Here is a 24,372-nt window from a genome sequence, read left to right on the forward strand (position 1 = left end):
AATAATCTCAACGATGTAAGGCAGAACCTGCAAGCAGTGATCAAAACTGCATCTAGAATGAAGAACACGGACGGTTGTGGTTAGACTTCGGTCTTCTTGTTTATGTATTCGAACTCGAGCCTCTGGGCTTCATTTCGTCACTTTTAATAATACATTCGGCTATAATTATACTGTAAATTAAAAACATTCGAATACAGTTATACAGTAACCTCATCTTATCATGATGAATATTTTGGACAATTTTGTTTGATACCACTGACAAATAATGAAAATCACAGCTTATAATCATGAAGATAATAAGCTAATTTAGAAGTTGTATTATTAAAGACTGAGAACTGATGGTAGGTGGGGGCACCCATCGTCCGCCCACTTAGTGAGACGGTACTCTATTATGGGGCAGATCCACACTGAGTGGCAAGCCAAATGATTTCCTATAAACCAGGAAATCATTTACAGCACCGGGTGGTAACCTTGTAACTAACCAACACGTGTTCCCAACGTGACAACAAGTGGGTTGGCGGAGAGCTAGTGCCCCTCCCCGGAAAACAACTAACTAAAAATAAAATCAAGAAGCCTCGGACCAGGACTGACCAACAGCTGACGATTAAGGACCAACCAAAGGACATGATATGGACTGCGACATCGAATGCAAGGGTTGCCAATGATGAGGTGAAGGAGAGAGAGAGAGAGAGAGAGAGAGAGAGAGAGAGAGAGAGAGAGAGAGAGAGAGAGAGAGAGAGAGATTGTCCAAATGCTTGAAGGTGCGAAAGTGGACGTATGTGGAACAACTGAGACTAAATGAAGAGTGAGAGAGTGGAAGCATGGATGGGGTATATGCGCGGGAACAGATGAGAATGAGAGGGCAAAAGAAGGAGTGTGTATTGTTGTGTGCAAGAGATGGAAGGAGAATGTAAGGGTGCGTCCACATGTGTGCTTGAACAAGTGCTGGCAACATGTATGCAACACAGTAACGAACACGCTGCTAACATGTTGGGAACAGCAGCGTCCAGATAATGTTGGCAATATCATGATGCAGTCTCAGCTGCCTGATATGGACACACTTATCCCATCACCTCTGCTGCCAGTGTTCGAAGCTGTACTGAAACATGTTTGTATACATCTATCCAAATACTGGTGCAAATATGTTCCCGAACATGTTGCCTGCCGTGTTGCCAACATATATTCGAGAGCACCTGTGGACGCGCACTAAGAGAGTATGAATCACTTGGCTCAACGATTGTGTGGGTACGATTGAAAGTATGACTACAAATGTGTGTGTGTATGCGCCAACGCATGATCGTGCAAGTAAAAGAAGAGTTCTAGGCAAATGTGGAAGCATGCATGGAAAAGTTTGAAAGGAATGAGTGTTTTTTATTGGAGATATGGATGGAAAAGTAGGGAAGGTGGAGGTGGATGGAGTAGTTGGTGAGTGGGGTGTACCTGCAGAAGTGGATGAGAATGGCAATGCTCTAGTGGACATTTGTGCTGGGAGGGGGTTGATGATAGCCACTACCCTCTTTGGACACAAAATGATCCACAGCTATACGTGGTGAGTAATGAAAAGGGTGGGTGGTGAACTGAATGAGCGGAAGGCAATGATTGATTATGTGTGTGTGGATGACAAAATGAGAAACTGTGTAATGGATGTAAGAACATACAGAGGTTGGGGGAGTGGACTTTCTGACCCCCATGTGGTGGTGGTGAAAGTAGAGATTCAAATGCAATAGAGGAATAGAAGGAGGGAAGGACACGAAGACGTAGTCCATACAAGGAGGGTAGAGAGGTTGCAAGAAGATGGAAAAAAGGCAGAATATAAGAGAGACGTGGAGGAGCAATTGGGTTAATATGATTTGAAGCAGAACAGGGAGGTGGAAAGTGTGTACAAGATATTCACAGAAGAAATCTGTGCAGCATGTGGGTTGGTGTGTGGGGTGAAGAGAAGATGAAAGAGGGTGCAAGGAACAACATGATGGAATGAAGAGGTGAAACAGGCTGTGGCACAAAAGAAGAAAGCAAATAGTGAGTGGATGGGAAGCAGGGGTTTGGAGGAAGTTGTGAGACGGGAGAGAGAGTTATTTGTGAAGAGGAAGACAGAGGTTAAAAGACTAGTAAGAGAGAGTAAGCAGAGTGGATGAGGAATTTGGAAGGATTTTGAGTGCAAAGTGGAGAAAATGTAAGAAAATGTTCTGGAAAAAGGTAAAGACAATTAGACAGGGTGATAAAGAAGTAAGAAGTTAGTTGGGAAGCTAAAGGTGAAAATGGTAGATTGCTAGTGAAGAAGGAAAAAAAGTGAGCAGATTGAGAGATTACTTTAAGGAACTGTTGAACATAGTGAACGAAAGTGATGCGAGGATAAGTGGCTGGGGAATAGTTGGGAGAAATTGGGAAGTGAGAAAAGAGGAAGAAACCAGTAGGATGGAAGTAGTGGAAGCAATGAAGATAGTCAAAATGGGGAAAACCCCAGGACCTGATGAAGTGTGTGGTGAAATGCTGAAGCATGGGGGAGAGATAAAGGAGTAGACTGTAGCACGAGTCGAGCAGGGCAGTACTGCCAAGGTGGATGGAAAGCTGATGATGGGGAGAGCTAGAGCTCCCGTTTCATCAGCCCTCGGGACTAGTTCCTGACCAACCCCCTTTGCTGAACTTTTTCAGAGTTTCAGTAACACAGAGAGTAGGCCAGCATGCTCTCCAGCACAATACATGCACAATACACATTACACTTCCTTTTCAAAATTAAAAGAAAAGGAACATGGCTCACCCATACCATGCCTTGGAGTCCCCGGAGGGGGGGGGGGGCCCTAAATGCCCCCACCATCCACCCCTCTCCCGGTTACGACTCTTTGAGCTGCCTGGATCCACTGTCTGACTCACTTCTTCATTTCTGCAACATTCACAGCCTTTCCTCTAACATTCTCTCTGTCGAACACCACCTCTCCTCTAAACCTCACCTTCTCTTTCTTACCGAGACTCAGCTGTCTGAGGCAACTGACAGCAAATCCTTTTCTGTATCCTCCTACTTTCTCTATACTCATTTAAAAGCCAAAGGTGGCTGTTGTGTATATGTTTGCAATGACCTGTCTAAAGGTGAATGTAGGGAAGAGTAAAGTGATGGTCTTTGAGAGAGGTGAAGTCAGTGAATGTACGGTGAGGTTGGATGGTGAGGAAATCGAAAATGTGAGTACGTTTAAGTACTTGGGGAATGTGATGAGTAAGGATGAAAGTTTGTAGGGTGAAGTGCCTGAAAGGGTACAACAAGGAAGAAAGGTTGCTGGTTCCTTGAAAGCAGTGATAAGAAGAGGGAAGTGAGCATGGAAGTGTAAAAGTTACTGCATGACAGTATTGTGATACCAACTCTAACATATGGAAGTGAATCTTGGACGTTGTTGGAAGGGCGCAAGTCAAGAGTGAGAGCAGTGGAAATTAGTTTTTTAAGAGGAGCCTGTGGAGTCACATGGAGAGACAGGCTGACAAATGAGGATATAAAGGAGCATTGTGGTGTGTAAGTGGATGTGATAGGAAGCGTTAGGAGGAACACACTGAGATGGTTTGGCCATATGGAGAGGATGGAGGGTGAGAGACTGAGGAGGAGAGTGTATGTGAGTGAGGTGGAGGAGGGAAGAGGGAGGGGGAGGCCGAGGATAAGATGGAGGGATGGAGTGAAGAGGTATATGAGAGAGGAGGGTGTGAGTTGGGAGCAGGGCAGTGAAATGGCGGGGGAAAGGGCGACGTGAAGGCGATTTGTTTGTGGCCACCCCGTACGGGATTGAGGCGTCTGGCAATAGATAGATAGATAGATAGACCTATCATGCTCTCGTGTTCCTGAACTTGATTCTTCTGAATTTTCTGCTCTCTGGCTGCGGCTCTCCTGTCATTCTGTGACGAAACATATCTGTGCTGTTTACTTATCTCCTAAATCTACTACTATCAAAAATTCTTCGACTATCTTACTTCTGTGATGGAACACATTCTATCCATTTCTCCTTTCTCTGAAATCTCCATTCTAGGAGATTTCAGTGTTCGCCACCTTTGGCTCTCCTCTCCTTTCACTGATCCACCTGGTGAACAAGCCTACATCTTTTCTATCCTTAATATTCTAGGACTAATAACTGATTTTTGGCAAATATTTTTAGAGAGTCTGTTGGAGCGCGAATATGCCCGCGGGACACTCAAGTCAAGCCAAAACAACCCCGTGGTTTAGGGGTTAATGACCTAGAGCAGCTTGTACAGCATCCTACCCGTATCCCTGACTGCCTTGGAGGGAGCTCCAACATACTTGACCTCTTCCTTACAACTAATCCTTCTGTTAAACTGTTAATCTTTTCTCTCCGTTGGGCTCCTCCAATCATAACCTTATTACCTTAACCCGTCCTATCGCTCCAGTACGGCCTGTGGACCCTCCAAAGAAACGTTGTCTGTGGCACTTTGGAGCTGCGGTTTGAGAGGCCCTTAGGCAATTCCTCTTTGATTTTCCCTGGAATGACTATTGCTTCCATGGCCGGGAGCCATCTGAGTGTGCCTTGCGCATTATGGAGGTTATTCTCTCTGGCATGGAAGCATACATTCCTTTCTCATATTCTTTGACTACTGCAAGAAAGCCTTGGTTTAATCACGCTTGTTCTAATACTGTCCACAAAAAAGAGAGGGCCTATAAAAGGTACAAGAGCCAACCCACCCCTGAATCACATCTTTTTTATGTTTTTGCCCGGAATCGTGCTAAGTCTGTTCTTTACTCTGCCAAAAATAATTTCATCCATACTAAATGCTCTCAACTCTCCAACTCGAATTCTTCCCGCTCCTTCTGGCACCTTGCCAAAAGCCTTTCTAACAACTTTACCTCATCATCCTCCCCTCCTCTTTTCTACTTTGATGACTCTGTAGCTATTTGTTCTACTGATAAAGCAGATCTCTTCGCTCAGACTTTCTCCTCCAATTCCACCTTAGACGATTCCAGTGCTGTTCCTCCATCACTTCACCTCTCTGACTTCCTCATGGCTGATATTAAAATTTCTTCAGCTGATGTATTCTCTGCCATCACTGGCCTCAATAATAACAAGGCATATGGGCCTGATGGAGTCTCTCCTGTTGTCCTTAAGAAGTGTGTCTCTGTGCTTACACCCTGCCACGGTAAACACTTTCGCCTTTGTCTGTCCACTTGTACCTTGCCTTCTTGCTGGAAGTTTGCTCTCACTCAGCCAGTTCTAAAGAAGGGTGACCATTCCCAACCCTCTAACTATCGTCTGGTTGCTTTAACATCCTCTGTCTCAAAAGTTTTCGAGTCCATTCTTAACAGAATAATTTTAAAGCATCTTTCCTATCAACCTTCTTTCTGACTGTCAATATGGGTTCCGTCAGGGACGCTCCACTGGTGATCTTCTCACCTACCTTTTAGACTCCTGGTCATCTTCCTTTCGATTCTTTGGCGAAAGCTTTGCCATTGCACTTGACATCTCAAAGGCTTTCGATCGAGTCTGGCATAAATCTTTGATTTCCAAACTGCCCTCTTACTGTTTCCATCCTTCTATCTCTGCCTTCATCTATAACTTCCTTTCTAGTCATTCTATAGCTGCTGTTGTTGTTTTTTTTATGCGAGGAAGAAGGAACCAAAGGCCATGAGCCCGCAGTAACAGTTCCCTCCACGAGAAAAACAAAATACAATAGAAAGCCAAATTCAAGATCCGATCATTTTGAGATGCCTGGACACACTGTGTTTGAAAGACTGGAGATCATAGGCAGCAGGAAATACAGACAGAGGGAGACAGTTCCAGAGCTGACCTGTTGCATAAATGAAAGACTGGGAGTAACGGTTAACTCTTGCATTAGAGAGTTGGACAGAAAAGGGATGAGAGTTTGCTGCCCGACGGGTGCTACGCGCCCGTCATAGAGGTGGAGGAATGCAAGCAGACAGTTCAGAGGAGCAGTGACCATTAAAGTAGCGATAGAAAAGAGATAAAGATGCAACAGTGCGGTGAAGAGACAGAGGTTGAAGGGAGTCAGTAAGAGGAGGAGAGTTAATGAGACGAAAAGCCTTTGACTCCACCCTATTGAGAAGAGCTGTATGTGGGGAGCCTCCCCACACATGAGAGTTGTACTCCACACAGGGGTGGATAAAACCCCTGTATAGGGTCAACAACTGTGCAGGGGTAAAGAAAGAGCGGAGTCAGCTTAGCACACCCAATCTCTTGGAAGCAGTTTTTACAAGAGATGTAATATGATCTTTCCAAGATAAGTCCCGAGTAAATGAAACCCCAAGCATGTTCAAGGATGATGCAGGATTAAGCTGAATATTATTGAACAATAGTGGGTATACCTGTGGAAGTTTTTGTCGGGTTGATTGGTGTAAGAACTGAGTCTTAGATGCATTAAAAACAACCATATTATTTTTACCCCAGTCAGAGATACGAGCCAAGTCAGACATTAGGTGTGCCATAGCCTCATCCCTTGTTTGTTGAAGTAACTGTTGAGATGGGCGTTGCGGGAACCGAATGGAAAGGTGAAGGGTGGGGTCATCAGCGTATAAGTGGATAGGGTTAGATGTACGGCTTAGAAGATCATTGATGAATAAAAGGAAGAGAGTTGGTGATAGGACAGAGCCCTGAGGAACACCACTGTTGATAGATCTAGGAGAAGAACGATGGCCGTCTACAACAGCGGCTATAGAATGACCAGAAAAGAAGCTAGCGATGAAGGCACAGATAGAAGGATAGAAACCGTAGGAAGGCAGTTTGGAAATTAACGATTAATGCCAGACTCAATCGAAAGCCTTTGAAATGTCAAGTGCAATGGCAAAGCTTTCGCCAAAGTCCCGAAAGGAGGATGACCAGGAGTCTGAAAGGTAGGTGAGAAGATCGCCAGTGGAGCGTCCCTGACGGAACCCATACTGACGATTGGAAAGAAGGTTGTGATAGGAAAGATGCCTTAAAATTTTTCTATTGAGAATTGACCCGAAAACTTTTGAAATACAGGACATTAAAGCAATTGGACGATAGTTGGAGGGTTGGGAGTGGTCACCCTTCTTTGGGACTGGCTGAATGAGAGCAAACTTCCAGCAAGAAGGAAAGGTACAAGTTAACAGACAAAAGCGAAAGAGTTTGCCTAGGCAGGGTGTAAGCACAGAAGCACAGTTCTTGAGAACAACAGGAGGGACCCCATGAGGCCCATAGGCCTTGTTAGTACTGAGGCCAGTGATGGCAGAAAATACATCAACTGAAGAAATTTTAATGTCAGCCATGAGGAAGTCAGAGGGGGGAAGTGATGGAGGAACAGCACCGGAATCGTCTAAGGTGGAATTGGAGGAGAAAGTCTGTGCGAAGAGATCTGCTTTATCAGTAGAAGAAATAGCTAAAGAACCATCAAAGTAGAAAAGAGGAGGGAAGGATGATGAGGTAAAGTTGTTAGAAAGATTTTTGGCAAGGTGCCAGAAGGAGCGGGAAGAATTCGAGTTGGAGAGTTGAGAGCATTTAGTATGGATGAAATTATTTTTAGTAGAGTGAAGAACAGACTTAGCACGATTCCCGGCAGAAAGGTAAAGATGATGTGATTCAGGGGTGGGTTGGCTCTGGTACCTTTTGTAGGCCCTCTCCTTGTTGCGGACAGCATTAGAACAAGCGTGATTAAACCAAGGCTTTCTTGCGTTAGTCAAAGGATATCAGAAAAGAATGTATGCTTCCATGCCCGAGAGAATAACCTCCGTAATGCGCAAGGCACACTCAGATGGCTCCCGGCCATGGAAGCAATAATCATTCCAGGGAAAATCAAAGAAGTACTGCTTGAGGGCCTCCCAGTCCACGGCTCCAAAATGCCACAGACGACGTTTCCCTGGAGGGTCCACAGGCCATACCGGAGTGATAGGACAGGTTAATGTAATAAGGTTGTGATCGGAGGAGCCCAACGGAGAGAAAAGATTAACAGAGTAAGCAGAAGGATTAGTTGTGAGGAAGAGGTCAAGTATGTTGGAGCTCTTCTCTCCAAGGCGGTCAGGGATACGGGTAGGGTGCTGTACAAGCTGCTCTAGGTCATTAAGGATAGAAAAGATGTAGGCTTGTTCACCAGGTGGATCCGTGAAAGGAGAGGAGAGCCAAAGGTGGTGGTGAATATTGAAATCTCCTAGAATGGAGATTTCAGAGAAAGGAGAAATGGATAGAATGTGTTCCATCGTAGAAGTAAGATAGTCGAAGAATTTTTGATAGTCAGTAGAATTTGGGGATAAGTAAACAGCACAGATATATTTAGTCAGAGAATGACAGGAAAGCCGAAGCCAGAGTGTAGAGAATTCAGAAGAATCGAGTTCAGGAACACGAGAGCAAGATAAGTCATTGCGTTCTTCTCCTAGATCTATCAACAGTGGTGTTCCTCAGGACTCTCCTATCCACTCGTATGCTGATGACCCCACCCTTCACCTTTCCATTTGGTTTCTACAACGTCCATCTCAGCAGTTACTTCAACAAACAAGGGATGAGGCTATGGCACACCTAATGTCTGACTTGGCTCGTATCTCTGACTGGGGTAAAAATAATCTTGTTGTTTTTAATGCATCAAAGACTCAGTTTTTACACCTATCAACCCAACACAATCTTCCACAGGAGTACCCACTAATGTTTAATAATATCCAGCTCAATCCTACATCATCCTTGAACATGCTTGGGGTTTCATTCACACTGGACTTATCTTGGAAAGATCATATTATATCGCTTGTAAAATCTGCTTCCAAGAGATTAGGTGTGCTAAGCCGACTAAGTGCCTTCTTTTCCCCTGCACAGTTGTTGACTTTATGCCCCTGTTTAGATTACAGCTCTCATGTGTGGGGAGGCTCCCCACATACAGCTCTTCTCAATATGGAGTTAAAGGCTATTCATCTCATCAACTCTCCTCCACCTACTGGCTCCCTTCAACCTCTGTCTTCTCGCCACACTGTTGCCTCTTTATCTCTTTTCTATCGCAACTTCAATGGTCACTGCTCCTCTGAACTGTCTGCTTGCATCCCTCCACCTCTACGACGGGCGCATAGCACCCGTCTAGCAACAAACTCTCATCCCTTTTCTGTCCAGCTCTCTAATGCAAGAGTTAACTGTTACTCCCAGTCCTTCATTTATGCAACAGGTCAACTCTGGAACTGTCTCCCTCTGTCTGTATTACTTACTTCCTATGATCCCTAGTCTTTCAAACGCAGTGTGTCCAGGCATCTCAAAATGAATGGGTCTTGAATTTGGCTCTCTTTTGTATTGTTTTTATTTTTTTCTTGGAAGGAGCGTTTTGTGGGCTCAGCCTTTGGTTCCTTCTTCCTCGCATAAAAAAAAAAATGGATGTAGAAGATGTGCAGATTGGCCTTGGTGGAAAGTAGAGTCACGGTGAATTGGAAGTCACGTACAGTATAATTATTCTCCTGTACGAGGGAAAATGGAAAAATAAGAATGTGGTAATTGTAGGGGCATTTGTCTTCTTAGTGTAACAGGAAAAGTGAATGGTAGGATACTAACTGACAGAGTAGAAGAATTTGTTGGTGAAGAACGGAGAGTTTAGGAAGGGAAGAGGTTGCGTAGATCAGGTATTCATTCTTAGGTCTTTATAGGAAAAGTTGCTAGAGAAGGGAAAGAAGTTGTACGCAGCCTTTATGGAATTGGAGAAAGCATATGACAAGGTTGATAGACAAGGAATGTGGAGAATGTTAAGAATATTCTGTGTAAATGGGAAGTTGTTGAATGCAGTGAAGAGTATGTATGAGGGAGCTAAGGCTGCAGTGGGTGTGGATAGTGAATTGAGTGAGTTTTTCTGTTTGAATGTTGGACTGGAACAAGGATTTGTCATATCTCCATGGTTGTTCAGTCTGATTATGGATGGGGTTATCAAAGAGATACAAGGTAGGGCAGTAGAGGTTGGAGCGGCTTCAATGAGAGATAGCATCGTTTTGAAACTCCCTGTACTGTTGTTTGCATATGATACTGTATTTTTAAGTGAAGACGAAGGGGCACTGCAAGGCTTGGTGAATGAGTTTGGAAGTGTGTAAGAAACGGAATCTAAAGGTGAATGTAGGGAAGAGAAAAGTTATGGTCGTCGACAGAAATGAAGTCACTGGATGTACGGTGAGGTTGGTGGTGAGGAAATGGATAACGTGAGTGCATTTAAGTACTTAGGTAGTGTGATGAGTAAAGATGGAAGTTTGGCGGGTGAAGTGCTTGAAAGAGTACAGTAAAGAAGAAAGGTTACTCGTTCTTTGAAAGCAGTGATAAGAAACAGGGAAATGAACATGGAAGTAATAAAGTCGGTGCATGACAGTATTGTGATACCATCTCTAACGTATGGAAGTGAAGTTTGGACCTTGTTGGAAGGACACAAGTCAAGAGTGAGAGCAGTAGAAATGAGTTATTTGAGAGGAGCATTTGGAGATATAAGGAGACACAGACTGACAAATGAGGAAGTGAAGGAGAGTCGTGGTGTGGATGTGGATATGATAGAAAGCTTTAGGAGAAATACATTGAGGTGGTTTGGTCATGTGGAGAGGATGGAGAGCGAAAGATTAAAGAGGAAAATGTATGTGAGTGAGGTTCAGGGGGAGGGGGAGATGGAGGGGGAAGCCAAGGATGAGATGGAGGGATGGAGTGGAGAGTTATATGAGAGAGGGGGCGGGTGAAGTGGCGGGAGACCGGGTGACATGGAGGCGATTTGTTTGTGGCCATCCCATACGGGATTAAAACGTCTAACAACAGATAGATAGAGAACTGACTTCCGGATACTAATGTAGCTAGCTGAAATGCAGTGTTGCTGACATGGCAGTAAAAAGAGAAGAGAGAAGAAATGCTTCATGTATATCAAATACAAAGTATCAATCGGAAAGACATACAGTAATACATGTAAATTGGTTGTACTTCGTTGCCAAAAGTATGCTAGTATCCATATGCTCACCACCTGGAGAAAATATCAAACTCATATCATTGCTGCCAACCGTCCGTATGACACGAAGCAGACCGCACCAAAACTTTAGCCTTTCAGCAGATCTTTTAATCAGAATTCACGACACGACTTCGTCTTTCACTGCGCACAGGAGTACGAAGAAAAGCAAATAGCAATACGCCTAATGGTTCTCTCGAGGCTGATTGTTACAAAAGACTATGATTATGAAATGTACATCAGTGAGCTTAATACAAATGGGTTAGTTTCATAAGCTCTTCTTTTTCTTCTTCGTCTACAAGTGTGTGTATTTCTCTGTGTCTTTGCCTTCAGATTCCGGTGCTGTTGGACTTGCCTGGAGTGGGCAGCAACTTCCAGGACCATCCTTCTATATTCGGCCTGTCCTGGACGCTAACCTCAGCTGCCACAGACTCAGCATACCGGGTGGCTCGTCCTCAGGCAATCCTAGACTACCTCAGGGATAGGACAGGTTAGGTGAAGGGTAGCTGAAGTCTGTACCATGGACCCTGTTAGGTATAACGATCAGGCTAGCGCAAGACAAGTATGAGAACAATTCAAGTATTATGGTCAAATTATTAAATGTTTCGGATGTTAGTTATGTTAGGTATAATTTTCGCCATGCCTTTACTGGTTTCTTGCGCTAATTTCCTTATAAATTTTGTTTAGTCAAAGATATTTGTCAGGTATAATTTTTTCTTCTGTTAGAAATTGTATTTTTCAAAAATGCTGATTTAAAACTAAAATAATCTTTGAATTTTATACTACAATATGAAAAATGCTTTTTATTATTTTAGTATGTGGTAGACATTCATATCATACCTGTTGTAACATAAGAGCTTCATATACGGATATATATATATATATATATATATATATATATATATATATATATATATATATATAGAGCTTCATATACGGATATATGTATATATATATATATATATATATATATATATATATATATATATATATATATATATATATATATATATATATATATATATATATATATATTTTAACAGGTTATGTTTTCTCTTGTGGATCTGACTGTGGGAGAAAGATTTTATGATGATGATGATGATTTTTCTCATAAAAGTATTTGTGCATATCAGTCATCTGTCTGCATGTCGTACTGTTTTGTCTGATGTTCATCTTTGTCTTTCGTCTCGCCTATCTCATTCATACTCACCGCTTACGCCATCGGTCTTTTGTCTGCATGGCTCCGTTTCTTTCTGTGCCAGTCTGCCTTCATTAATCTTCGTCCTGTCAGTCTCATTATAATTCTAACGTTAATGCATATCAGGCATTTGACTGTGCATATTAAGTATCTCTTACTCTGTCATACAGATTATCTATATCATTCATCTTTTCCATCTCTCTGACTTAACGCTTATGCATGTCCCCCCCCCCCCTCTCAAAATCCCAAGTTTATAAGGGTATATAACTTAAAGTAACCGTCTAAAGACCAGTGTTGTAACGCTGATAAATGGTGAAGTTCAATTATTCATGAAGACAAAGGAAATGCTTCTGCACTCGGTGATTAATCCAGCTCAGTCCTTAGGAAAAAAACATCGACAAACTATCAAGACAAAGAATATTAAATGATGTTAAAATAACTACAGCTTAAGTGTCAGACAAATTCTCTAAAATAAATACTGACAAAATACCAGACCCAAATCAGTTCTACCCATTATTTTTCTTAATCGAAGGGAACGAATAATTGAATCCTTTGCATTCATTTTCAATAAATCAAATACAGCAAGGCGAGGTCCCTGAAAACTGGAGGGTAGAAAATGTTACTCCAGTCTATAAGAACAGAAGAAGAGACCAGCCAGCTATTCATTGGGCAATGAGTATAACCTACATTGTGAGAGAGATCCTAGAAAGAACTTAGACGTAGCATACCTGAGTTCATAGAACCATATAACTTAATAAAAGACAGTCTGTATGGCTTCAGATGCGGAAGATCATGCCTTATCCACGTTATATAATTCTACAATAAGCTGTTCATTATCAACGATAGTACGAAATCACTTGATATTATGTATACTGACTTCTAAAAAGCTTTTGATTTAGCGCTACATAATAAACTTAAAATAAATATAATGCGATTTGACGGAGAGTTACTGAAATTGAAAGGTAACTGCCTTAGAGACAGAAAGCAACGCGTAGAAATTAACGGTACTGAGTCCGTTTGGGTGCAGGTAACAAGTGGCGTGCCTCAGGGCTCGGTGCTAAGACCAGTCCTTTTATTACAGGCATAAACGATATTGATGTGGGAATAAACAACTTTACCTTCAAGTTCAATGAAGGCAGCAAATTGCGGAACACAGTCTTATATGACAAAGAAAGCATTAGTTTGCAAAATGACCTCAACAAGATATAAAGTGGTCAGACAAGTGACAAATGCCTTCCAACTTATGCAAGTGGCAGACTTTGCAGTGCAGGCCGAAAAACACGTATAACTCCGAGATGCAGGGCCACACATTTTGCAGACCTTCCCAGGTCATGCACTTAAGCATATTAACTACTGACAACCTTTAAGCATCAAACCATTGTACAATTGTGGCAAACAAATCAGAGTACTGGAGGTTCACTAAATGGATATTCTACTTAAAAGAGCAGATATATAATAATCCAGCTGTATAGGAGCATTGTGAGACCAATATGTAAGTAAAGTGCACAATTTTGGTCCCTGTACCTACTAATGGGAACGAAAAATTCAGAAGCCTTGCAAAATAAAGCAACCAAATTAATCCTTATCGTAGGGGCAGCCAAATCATGAAAGGATAAAAGAATTTAACTTCTCTCTGAGACGTGAGTTCAGGGGTCAATACATCGAATTATTTAAAATATTAGAAGGTCTAAAGTAATTTAGATGTAAGAACATTACTCACCCTTATTGCAAGAAGAAATGGTATGAAACAACATGATAGCCTTGACGGGCTAACATTAATGTAACCATTTATTTTTCACCTCTCATAATTATTTAATCGATTCCAGGGTTGTTGATGGTAGGCTGTTGCTTGAAGGGTTGTAAGCGTACTGCCTTGTGCCTACTAGCTCATAGTCGCAAAGTTCATAGGTCCAAACTCGGGTGTTAACCCCTCTGAAAAAAAATTAAAAATGTTCAGTTCGGTCATTATATTGCACCTGGGTTCCAAATGGGATAAAGTAAAATACTAAAATAATATTCCAAAACAAGTAGTAGATAAGACTGACATCGATACATTTTAAAAAGATTGGATCGTCATTTCAAAGTGCTTTATAAAATATAACCATTCACATAGTCACAGTATCGCCTCACAGTGATAGTAATGATTTCAGATTGCCATCTTATCTATCTATCTATCTATCTGTCTGTCTATCTAAAGTCAATCGATTTAATCCCTTAAGGAGTGGCCACAAACAAATCTCCTCAATGTCGCCCTGTCCCCCGCCATTTAGCTGCCCTCTCCCCAACTTACACCCCCCTCTCTCATATACCTTCCTACACCATCCTTCCATCTCATCTTCGGTCTTCCCATCCCTCTACCTCCCTATCACTCACATACTCTCTTCTTAGTCTCTCTCTCTCTCCATCCTTTCCACATGGTCAATCCACCTCATTGTATTTCTCCTTACGCATTCTGTCATATCCACATTCACACCACAATGCTCCTCCACTTCTTCATTTATCAGTCTGTCTCTCCTTGTGACCCTACATGCTCCTCTGAAGTAACTCAGTTACACTAATCTCACTCATGACTTGTGTCCTTCCAAAAAGGTCAGCTTTACTTCCATTCGTTAGAGCTGGTATCACAATACTGTCATGCTGCGACTTTTTCACTTCCATGTTCACTTCCCTGTTTCTTATCACTGCTTTTAATGAACCAGCAACCTTTCTTCCCTATTGTACCCTTTCAAGCACCTCATCCTCCAAAATTCCATCCTTACTCATCACACTCTCCAAGTACTTAAATCCACGTATAATAAAAAAATAAAGTAAATATAGCCTACATTACAACTATATATATATATATATATATATCCCCCAAACTGCGAAGTCACATGACGTTAGGTCAGGTGACCTTGGAGGGCTGTCAGCAGTACCCCTTCTTCCAACCCATGTGTCGAAAGTCTTACCGAGAAATTCTCGCACACTCCTACCATAGTGAGGAGGTTCTCCATCTTGCATCCAAATTAATTTGGAAGCTTAAAGACAGCTGTTGTTTAGTTGTAAAGTAACTGTGTGAATCAAATAACATTATGGTAAAGTAACTTTGGCGCACCCTGTATATATATAAATACAGGTATATATATATATATATATATATATATATATATATATATATATATATATATATATATATATATATATATATAAATGTATATATATATATATATATATATATATATATATATATATATATATATATATATATATATATATATATATATATATATATATATATATATATATATATATATATATATATATATATATATATATAAACACAGTATATATGTGTGTGTGTGTGTGTGTGTGTGTGTGTGTGTGTGTGTGTGTGTGTGTGTGTGTGTGTGTGTGTGCTTGTGCGCGCGTGCGCTTAAGTATTTATGCATACATGCATGTATGCAGTGAGTGTGCACATGAGTGTATACATGTGTTTATGTACCTAGATAGTGTAGGGTACAAAAATTCATCTGTATATGAACAAATCCCAACTAGCAGAAATAGAAATAATACAAATATAGTCCCAAATATTACGAATACAACTAGCTTAAGATTACATACTGAGTCATTTCATTAATGATACCGATAGTACTTTCTGTCTGCCCTATAATATTTCCTTGGGGTATAGTTCTGTATGCTACTACTGTATTTCTCACTATCTTCATGTATGGCAACACCGGTGGGCCTGAGGGGTGGGGGAGAGGGCCTTCTGTTGTACAATTCTTATTTTATATTTCTTTAACTAGTGATTAAGTCATACTGCTGATTTTAAGACCGGTTCACCTCGTTGGAACCATGATGATTGTGTGATCTGTGTTAAAACTCTCTCTCTCTCTCTCTCCTGCTTGTATCCTTTCATTCTTTCTTCACCATCGCCACTCTAACGCCCGTCCCCCTCCCCCAGGACCCCTAACCTGTCCCTACGGCGTGGAAGTGAACGCGTGGAGCGAGAACGAGGGGGGCGGCGATCCCTTGTGGCCGGACGTTCAGTATCTCTTCGTCTCTGGCACTCCGGCTTTGGATGGGGGACTTTTCATTACGGACGGAATCGGCTACAGAAGAGAGGTGAACTGAAGGGACGGGAGAGGGAAGGAGGGAGGAGGAGAGGGAGGACTGGTACAGGAAGAGGCAGAAAGAAGGTTGAGGAGGAGGAGAATAGTAAGGGAAGAATGGATAAAAAGGGAGGGGGAGGGTGCAGGGAGGGAATGGAGGAAGAAGGGAAGGCAGAGAGATGTACTGTAGAGACAAGATGGGTGGAGAGAAAAGGGGTGAAGGTATGTGAAGGGAAGCTGGGATGAGGTGAGGGTATGTATGAGAGAACAGTAGGCAAGGATAGGGGGCCATTTTTTAAATTACTGAAGGAATAGGTTTTACTGGTCAGGTGAGATGGCAAGGGTAGGGATGGGTAGAGAAATAAGGGAAGAGGGAGAATGAGGGGAAGAGCTGGAAGAAAATAACATAAAGAAAAGAAGAATACGGTTGAGTTCAAAGGAAGAATGGTCAGAAAGGAGAGAGATGAAAGGAGAGAGAAATGAAGGAGAAAAGAAAGGAGAGGAAGGGTAGGAAGGAAACTGAGATGGGAGAAAAGGGAGGATAATATAGAACAAAGGTGGGGGGAGGGAGTGTGATGGGAGGATGGAGCGAGATGCGAGGAAGAAAACCGAAAGATGAAGTTGGAATCGAGAGAGGGAATGAGGAAAGGAAGGGCAAGGAGAAAAAAAAATAATGGGGGGGGGTCAGAGATGAGGGGAAAAAAGTTATCTGAGTATGTTTCCTTTATAGCAAGGGTAAATGGGATATCTGAGAACAGCTGCCTTACCAGAAATAAATAAATACGTAGATACATACACACATACGTAAATATATATATATATATATATATATATATATATATATATATATATATATATATATATATATATCTGTCATGGTGCTTAAAGCTCTCTCACATGAATTCAGAAATGGACTCTAATGGGAGATTTTGTAGGCCAATGAACTGGTTCTGGTTGTAGAAAAAGAATGGAGGCGGAGGAAAGGTTTAGGAAGTGGAGAGATGGAATTGGGCACATCGGTTTCAGAGGAAATGCTGATAAAACAAGTAATGATATCTAGGGCAGGTGGCAGTACTGTCAATGCTGAGAGAGTGTGGTCATGTGAGGTTTGTCACAAGGGTGTGAGAAGTAACTCCGTCTCGTGCAATGTTTGTGATAAGTGTGTGCATGAGAGATGTTTTGGTATTACAGGTAGGTTGCGAAATAATGCTGATTTCGTGTGTGCGGTGTGTCGAGAAGAGCATATAGAGACTGAGGGGCGTGAAAGTATTGATCATGCTGAAGAAACTCTTGGGTGTGTGGAGGTGTTTTGTTATTTGGGGGATGTATTACGTACTGGAGGTGGGCCTGGAGCTAGCTCTGTAGCTAAAGTAAGGAGAGGTTAGAGGAAATTTAGGGAGCTGATGCCTCTCCAGACACTGACAGTGTTCTCCCTCCGTGCTAAAGGATCCGTGTATGCGGGATGTGTTACGAGCGTAATGATGTTCGGTAGTGAGACGTGGGCAGTAAAGGAAGAATATATTCGTAGGCTTAAACGTAGGGAAATGACAGTGATTAGACGGTGGTGTAATTTGTCCTTGAATATGTGGCTAGGGGAGGGGGGCTATAATTGCGACTGAAGAGTTAGGAGAGGCAGGATGGGATTTGAATGTACTGGTGTTGTGATGAAGAGGGGTAGATTGAAATGGTTTGGACATGCTGAGAGGACGAAAGATGAGAATTGGGTTTGCAAGGTGAGAAGTGTACTACTGCCCTCTTCTTTTTTCAGAGTGCAGTGAATGAATATAACAAGTAAACAATAAGATGATATTCCTGTTATGCTCACCGTCATTCCCTGTTCACCTGTTTGTTTTTTCTTCCTTTCAACACTCCATCTCAACTTTCTTTCGATCACGCTTTCATCTTTCCCACACCATATTTTACCATTTGCTTTATTCTCCTCGGAGTGACTGTTATCACTGTGCAGTCATGATTACAGTACCGGAGTTTTCCCCGTTTCAGTAAATCATATTGTCCCTACGTTTCATTTACAAAAATATCTTCTTCTACTTCTTCCTCCTCCTCCTCTTCCTCCTCTTCTTCTGCCACCTTATCAACCCTCGTGCTGTCGACTGGCATAAAACTGAAGCCTTCTTCTTCTCTCACAGGTGTTCCATAAGTACTTCACGCCGCTGATCGGTCGTGAAGGGTTCAGCATCAATCCCATCCTAGTTCGTCCCAAGAGCAGAGGGACGGTGAGGTTAAAGTCCTCTGACCCCCACGATCCTCCCCTGGTTGACCCTAATTACCTCAGCCACCCCGATGACGTCGCAGCCTTCGTGCGAGGTCAGGTTGGGGTTTGAGAGGTTAAGGGATTGTTTGTGAGAATAACTAATAAGGTTTATGACTGATGTTTTGTTTTTATTCTTGTGAAGGCATATGAGGTTTTTGTAATGCCACGATTTTGATTTTTATACAGGGTGAGGTGCAGTAGTATGATGTGTGCTAGTGTGAAACTTGAGTGTAGGATGTGCTCGTGTGAAACAAGGCGGTGTGTGGTGTGGCACAATGTGATGTGCTAGTGTAAGGTATGGTAATGTGAGATGTGTAAATGAAGTGAGGCACTGTGTGATATGACAATGTGTGGTTTGGCAGTGTGAAGTGTGGCAACGCGACGGATGACTGTGAAATATGGCACTGTGATGTGTGTTTGATGATTGTCAGTCGAACCCTTTCACTCTCAGTCACCCCCACCCCTACTTCTTCCACTCCCTCTAAAACTTCCTAATCCCAGTTCCTCACATTCTCATTCCTTTACCAGCCAATCTCTCCCATCACTCCTGTTCCCAAATCCCACCCATTCCCTTTTATCTCCCACACATTACCTCACATTGCCGATCCCCCCTCCTCTCTCTCTCTCTCTCTCCTATATCCTTCACAGTTCATTGCCTCCCAGTTCACAGTTCATTGCCTCCCAGTCCTCCAGATCCCAAATCCCCCAACTCCCTCCAAGTCGTCCAACTCTCTCTGTCCCTCTCAAGCACAAATTGAGTGCTCGCCTTAACTACCTTCGAACAGTCGATATGCATGGATCTAATCTTTCCTCTTCATCTATTTTTGACATTACCCTAAATCCCGGCAGGCATCAAGTTCGCCCTAGCGGTGGGGAGGCAGCCAGCTCTCAGGAAGGACCTTGGCGCGAGATTTCACAGCAAGGTGAGGAGGTCTAATGGAATGCAGGCTATATAGGTCCGTGCGTATATGTCTCCTCCTTTACCTCTTAGCTGGTGACGTTTTGTGTGTTGCGGGGAAGGCATAATTTGTGTTACCGGTGTCTACCTTTGGTAATTTCTTAGTTCCCATTAATCATTTCATAACTATTTATTTTTTATGGTCACGGATTGCACAGTTTATCGGTAATAGCATGAGGCAGCCAAAAAGTCTGCACTACTTACATCAGACTAAGCCGTCCCAGCCACACGCAAGAACTTATATTTCGTGTTTCCTTTATAGCCTTCAAGATGGGGTTAGTTACCAACCTCCTTTCTGTATACCATACTGCAAAAGGCCATTGTTCACTTCCATTCAATGAGCCCGTGTCTGCCCAACTAAACAAAGCCATCACACTCCGAAAATTATCTCTCACACCCCTGGATTCCAATCCTTCCCTTCACTAACTACTTGTCTCCACAGAACTCTTCTTACTAAAAGTTAGATATCAAATAATGTGCACACAACAACAGCTGCGGTAACTCAGACATACAATCTAGTGACAATACTTCAAACACCACGATAAACTGAAAGGGACTCAAAACAGATTCCTGATGCATGCCTGCCTTTATTGTAAACTAACTGTTCCTCACGCCATCTATTTTATCTCTAATCCCATCTCTCATACTCTTAGTCGCTACGGGGATGCAAAATTAGAAGACCGATTCTTTCATGTACTGAGGTTGCAAAAAGAACATATACATATCCTTTTCATCTTTTCTCTACAAACCAGTTAAATCTACCAATTCTAACTCTAGCCCCCTTCTCCCTGTCCCGCAGCCACAGTTCAGATGCAAACACGAGAAACCTGATTCATGTGATTAGTGTTAGTGGAAAAACATCCACCGTCTCTCTGTTGCAATAAATATCAGCCTAATCCAATCCTGTTCCCCTTCCTCCCAAGCCACTACCGGGATGCGAAAATGAGAAGCTTGGTTCTGATGCGTACTGGGGCTGCTACGCCAGACACATGATCCACACCACCTTCCACCCAGCTGGATCCTGCAAGATGGGCCCAGCGTCCGACCCGTGGGCAGTGGTCGACCATGAACTCAGGTAAAATGGGGAGAAGGGGGTGAGGTGTGTGTGTGTGTGTGTGTGTGTGTGTGTGTGTGTGTGTGTGTGTGTGTGTGTGTGTGTGTGTGATGATAATGATAATAATACAGTAATAATAATAATAATAATAATAATAATAATAATAATAATAATGATAATAATAAATTTGAATCTGATAAATGAATAAACAAATACGTACTAGTACTACTACTACTACCACCACCACTACCACCACTGCTGCTACTAGTACAACTACTACTACTACTACTACTACTATTACTACTACTATTACCACTACTATTACTATTACTACTACTACTTCTACTACTACTACTACTACTACTACTACTAATATGATAATAATAAAGATAAGCAGTTTATTGGCAGTCTGACTAACTTTTGGCTAAAACTATACATGTTAAGGAAGTGTCTTTAGAAGCGGCACTGCTTCGTACTGCTGTGCTATGGATATTATACACTGCATTGCGATTTAGCAATATGATGGACAAAATTAATGTGATGTGTGATTGGGCGTCATAAACCTAAGTATACACATGAACCTAAATTTGTTTACATGATTATATAGATCATAGTGTACTGCAAAATTTATATCACTATCATGCATATTCATCTATCATCCAATCCTACATTGCCTAATGAGGAGCGTAGGAGCCCGGGGCTAGGCAGTTGGTCCCGACATTTAAGATGAGAGTGACCAGCCTCACTGATCCCTGAGTGGCATTACATTGAGCAAATCAACCCCAGCCACTCCTTGGATATAAACCTTCACCGGCTCAATCGGATTGGAGCGCAATAATTACCCACTAAACCACCAGGCGCCAAAATTTGGTTATATGGTTACCACCCAGCGTAGTAAATGGTTTCCTGGTGTACAGGAAACCATTTGGCTTGTCACTCAGAGTCACCCACAGGCAGAAGGAAGAGGAAAGAATGAAGGAAAGATAAACAGAAGAGGGATTGTAAAGTCACTCGTAAGCAGAAAGACACTGAAAGAATGGAGGAAAGAAAGACAGAAGAGGATGGAAGGAAAGAAGGTTGGAGGAGAGGAAAGGGCAGACACCCGAGAGCAGCTCTACATCGAGTGAGTGGATGGTGAGCACCCCCACCTACCACTTGTATCATGCATATTCACAGAGTAATTTACAATCAACGCTACTACTTTAATATAAAAACAGTAGACTGCTTTAATTCTTTCTTAGTACTTTCACTCCATTAACAATATATTACCATGATACGATAATACATACAATATACTAATACGATAATGCACGGTAATATTTCAGTAGCTGATGGTGTTGCCGAGTTAACAGCGTTTACTGGTATAATATTAACACATTTATGCAAGCCAGAATAACAGTATTGCCAGCATGATGTTAATAATCGAACACATCCGCTTGATAGGCTGGCACTGAAATGATTACTGATATAGCGAATGCCAACTGTGTGTGTGTGTGTGTGTGTGTGTGTGTGTGTGTGTGTGTGTGTGTGTGTGTGTGTGTGTGTGTGTGTGTGTGTGTGCAATCGCGAGGCCATTAGTATAAAGCGAGTTTTGTCAATGTTTTCAAGAGGCGCCGGGCAACCCACTTCCATGTACCGGTGCCACACCTCACCTCACCTCCTTTGGCCTCTTGTGAAATTTGCTGTGGCCAAGGTAGCAGGCAAGGTCAAGGTCACACTTGGCAATTTAGTGGGACGTGGAGTGTGTGTGTGTGTATGTATGTGTTCTCTCTCTCTCTCTCTCTCTCTCTCATTTTTATTTCCTATAAAGATACTGCACACATCTGGTCCTAGGAATCATTTAATGCTATTTTATTTATCATTCCTAGATCTAACTTTATAGTCGTCTGGGTGCACATTAGACGTCTCGCGTGTTGTTTGTGCATTTTTATTTTTCTAACTACTAGTGGATTTACCTGGCTTCGTGTTACTAATAGGCGAATAATTTTTGTTTATTATGTCGTTTATTAGTGTAAGTACGGGGGATGTAAATTTTGCTAAGTATCAAATTGCCTCTCCTTTTCGATTTTTTTCCCTATTGTTCTAGTTCTTGTTCTTGATCTTCTCGTTCTTCGTCTTGATCTTGTATTTGTTGTTGTTCGTGTTCTTGTTACTATTTTTGTTCTCGTTATTGTTTATGATCTCGATCTTGTTCTTGGTTTTGTTCATTTTCTTATTCCTGTTTTTATCTTCCTCTTGTTTCTCCTTCTACTTAATCTCCTTTCCCACTCTTCCTCCTCCTCCTCTTCTTCCTCTTCTGTCCTTAACCTTATCCTCTCTTCTTCCAGTCCTCTAACTACAATATGATGTTACTTAAGAATTTCTGGGAACTGCATAAAAATTATTTTGGGAGAGTCCAGTGGTTCATTAATACCCTTGAAGCATTTTAATCCCTTCGCTTTATATGTTAACTTCTTTATTACCCGTTCCTCCCCCCCCCCCTCGCAGGGGCTCAGGGATGGGTATTGCTTTCACTCGGTTTGTCTGTTTGTTTATTTGTCTGTTTTTCTGCCTGTCTGTCTCTTTGTCTGTTAACAACTTTACGCAAAAACTACCAGTGCTATTTTTACTAAAATTACAGGAATGATAGGCTATGATCTGATCACCTGATTAAAGTTTGGGCCAAACTGAGCCAAGGCTCAGGCTGTAGGCCCAAAAAGTGTAAAAAAAAAAAAAAAGTTAAAAAAAATAGTTTTTTCTCCATAACTCCTTTCTACTTCGTCATATCGATATGAAACCAAAACCTAAAGGTGCATCTTTCAAATCTGCACCCTATAACATGCCTCATTACATCAGGGGGTCACCCCCCACTTACCGGTTGGGGGGGGTCAATGTCAGGTGGGTCAGGCCTAAACATTCAAATGGGCAAGAAATCGTCAGTTTTCACCCGATTTAATCCAAATTTGATATGTGACATCTTTGACTAAATATCCTGTTGTGTTTGTACGCCAGCATTAAAATGACTGCCGGTGACGGGTTTGCTGTGCCTTGGCACTGCTTCTTGTTTATTTATTTATTTATTTATTTTTCATTCATTAAGTGCTGTATATGTGCGTATTTCTTTAGGACTGCAGTTAATTCTTGATTTATGTATTTATTCATATGTTTGCAGAGTGACGGGACAATAGGACTTGAAGTGGCTGACTCTCTTCTAATGCTGCTGCTGACCTCCGGCATTTCTGTATTTATCTGTATATTCATGTATTAACTTTTTACTTATATATGTACCTTACCTGTTCATTATGTGTTTATATATTTATCTGTTATTCACTTATTTATTTGCTTGCTTGTTTGCAGAGTGAGAGGTGTGTCGGGACTGCGAGTGGCCGATGCGTCTATAATGCCAGTACTGACCGCCGGCAACACCAACGCACCCGCCATTATGATCGGGGAGAAAGCCGCCCATATGATTATACAGACATGGACACATACACAATAAATACAAATATAAAAAAATAAACTCGAAAAAAAAAAAAAAGGGCGGAGATATATACAACAATCACGAGAAAAATGCAAATATACATTGACGTATTTCTTAAGGTAGTCTTCCATGCTGGCATGGGTCAGTTTCTTTTTTACTTGTTTTTTCACAGGATGACTTTTTTTTTTTTTTTTTTTTTTTTTAAGTTGCCTGTTATACTGCATCATCTCGGTCAATTCTCTTACCTCTGAGATCCTTTCTCAGGGCCTCCTCACACATTCTCCATTATCAACCGGGAAAGGATGTCTCGTTCAAGTTTAGGTTTTTATAGCACTTCACTCAGTGACTCGGATACATTTTCTCCACAGGTCCCAACCAAGATAAGAGGAATAGTTCAAACAACCTCGGTCTCACCAGCAAACTCAGTGACTTAGCATCTTCTTCAATCTGCGTATGTT

At 41.9% G+C, this 24,372-nt stretch overlaps 1 protein-coding gene across 1 annotated transcript in view; it reads left to right on the forward strand.

Moving 5' to 3' along the window:
- LOC145396496 (glucose dehydrogenase [FAD, quinone]-like) overlaps nucleotides 1-23,932 on the forward strand; it is a 46,670-nt gene extending 22,738 nt beyond the window's left edge. The window contains exons 8-13 of the mRNA XM_080269867.1: nucleotides 11,215-11,371; nucleotides 16,023-16,183; nucleotides 18,318-18,495; nucleotides 19,292-19,365; nucleotides 20,324-20,475; nucleotides 23,791-23,932. Coding sequence (XP_080125993.1) covers nucleotides 11,215-11,371; nucleotides 16,023-16,183; nucleotides 18,318-18,495; nucleotides 19,292-19,365; nucleotides 20,324-20,475; nucleotides 23,791-23,932 — 864 coding nt within the window. The remainder of the gene's footprint in view (nucleotides 1-11,214; nucleotides 11,372-16,022; nucleotides 16,184-18,317; nucleotides 18,496-19,291; nucleotides 19,366-20,323; nucleotides 20,476-23,790) is intronic.
- The last annotated feature ends 440 nt before the right edge of the window (nucleotides 23,933-24,372 follow it).

The sequence above is a fragment of the Coenobita brevimanus genome, chromosome 38 (assembly GCF_032717465.1).
Source record: "Coenobita brevimanus isolate Jiangsu-jjx chromosome 38, ASM3271746v2, whole genome shotgun sequence".
In the NCBI taxonomy this organism is placed as follows: domain Eukaryota; kingdom Metazoa; phylum Arthropoda; class Malacostraca; order Decapoda; family Coenobitidae; genus Coenobita; species Coenobita brevimanus.